This window comes from Suncus etruscus, chromosome 9 (assembly GCF_024139225.1).
Source record: "Suncus etruscus isolate mSunEtr1 chromosome 9, mSunEtr1.pri.cur, whole genome shotgun sequence".
NCBI classification, from domain to species: Eukaryota; Metazoa; Chordata; class Mammalia; order Eulipotyphla; family Soricidae; genus Suncus; species Suncus etruscus.
Genome location: NC_064856.1, coordinates 99,084,871 through 99,087,022, shown reverse-complemented (window position 1 = coordinate 99,087,022; position 2,152 = coordinate 99,084,871). Strand labels below are relative to the sequence as shown.

The 2,152-nt window shown below is 35.3% G+C and overlaps 1 protein-coding gene across 1 annotated transcript; it reads right to left on the bottom strand.

Annotated features, from left to right (window-relative positions):
• On the bottom strand, positions 1-2,152 carry LOC126017780 (olfactory receptor 5D13-like). Its single transcript, XM_049779834.1, has 2 exons — positions 2,142-2,152; positions 1-943 (listed from the first exon to the last, which is right to left on the bottom strand). Exons 1-2 carry the CDS (start codon positions 2,150-2,152, stop codon positions 1-3), a joined length of 954 nt encoding a protein of 317 aa, XP_049635791.1.

The window sequence follows — 2,152 nt, the reverse complement described above, 5'->3', positions numbered from 1 at the left end:
TTATATTTTACAACAGTACAGTTTAGTATGGAGTAACCTTTTGATTGTTTCTTTTACTTCTTTATTCCTAAGACTATAGATCAGTGGGTTCAGCATGGGGATGACCACTGTATAAAAGACAGAGGCCACCTTAATCAGGAGCCATGAATCTTTGGAGTTAGGAACACAATAAAGAAAAAGGATGGTCCCATGAAAGATGCTAATACAAGTTAGATGGGAGGCACAGGTGGAGAAGGCTTTCTGTCTCCCTCCTGTAGAAGGCATCTTCATGATTGTGATAAAAATGAAAGCATAGGATGTTAGAATAATAAGAAGGGTGCTTACTTCATTAAAGAGAGTAAACACAAAAGTGATCTCGCGAATAATGTAAGAGTCAGAATAAGAAGTAGCCATGACGGCATCATATTCACAAAAAAAGTTTTTTATGACATTTTTCCCTTTGTAAGATAAACTCAATAGAAAGTAAGTGAAAGTTATAGAAACAATGATACCCCAAGAATATGATGCACCCACCAAAATGGCACAAAGCTTCTGGGACATTGCTGTTGTGTAGAGCAGAGGGTTACATATAGCCACAAACCTATCATAGGCCATCACAGCCAACAAGTAGATTTCTGTCAATACAAATATGCACGCACAGAAGAACTGAGTGATGCAAACTGAAAAGGTGATGGTTCTGTCTTCCACAATCAAGTTTTCTAAGAGTTTAGGAGTGACAGCTGTAGAGTAACAGAAATCAACAAAGGATAAATGGCTGAGGAAGTAGTACATTGGTGGGTGGAGCTTGGGATTGACCTTGATAATGAAAATCATGCCCAAATTCCCAAGCACGGTGATTAGGTAGATGGTTAAGAATAATAGGAACAGGGGCACCTGGAGGTCTGGATATTCTGAGAATCCCAATAGAATAAATGTAGCCTCAGAACTCTGGTTTTCTTGGACCCTATAAAAAAAAAGGATAGAAAATTGAGTGAGAAAATAAGAAAAAGTGTAATAGACATGGTAAAGTGTGGAAATGCTTATTTATTTAACTTTTTTCAAGAACAGTTTCATAAAAATTCTTGGGTTGATGAATTACTAAAAAGTCACAGGTATTTGTATCACAATTTCTAATAAATGTAAAATTCTACACATAGATTTATAGTGCAAAGCAGTTGAGAAGGAAGCAAAATTGATTCAAATGATCAGAAGCAAAGACAGCTAGCTCATAAATACTATGTTGTCTTTTGAACTATGTGTAAATAAAAGTGTTTTTTTGAAATTCATATATATCTTCAGGTTTGTTCATTTTATTATCTTTATACTATTTTTATATTCTATAAGACTATGCCTGCATTATCTATATTTACTTAAATCGTAAAACATTTATAACATTATATATTATAAGATTATCCTTTCTTTCAGTATTGCTGTAGCAGAAAATCAGGAGATAGATTTGCGGACTAAATAAACAATAGTTTGCTTACTCAGAATCTTAATAGATTGAATGTCTTTTAATATATCTTTATCAGATGGTTAACTTAGACATTTTAATAATTTAAAAATTAGTCCTTATGCCTTGATGTTCTTCAATGAGAATTTCAGTGTGATATTAATTCAGAGTTTTTGTTATTTGATATTTATTTGATAAATATGTATGTAATATTTTCAGGTGTTTTCTAGGTTTCAGAACTTAAAATTAATTTTGAAATTTGTTTTCACTTTTTTAATCACTTCAAGATTTAAAATTTATGGCACCAGAGTGACAGCTCACAATAGGAAGTTTGCCTTGCACATGGCAAATCTGGGTTCTATCCCCAGCATCTTATATAACCCCAGAAGCCTGCCAGAAGAGATTTCTACTATTTTAATTTTTATTTGTTTTGGGGGCCACACCCGATGATACTCTGGGTTACTCTTGGCTATGTGCTCAGAAATTGCTTCTGGTTTGGGGGACCATATGGGACTCTGGGAGTTGGAACCGCAGTCCATCCTAGGCTAACTTGGGCAAGGCAGAAGCCTTACCCTTTGCTCCACCGCTCCAGTCCCGAGAAGCAATTTCTGAGAGCAGAGCCAGGCGGAACCCCTGAGTGCCACTGGGTGTGTCCCCCCAAAATATTTTACATTTATTTAGCTCATCCCTCATAGTCATAATAACACACTCATATGCCAT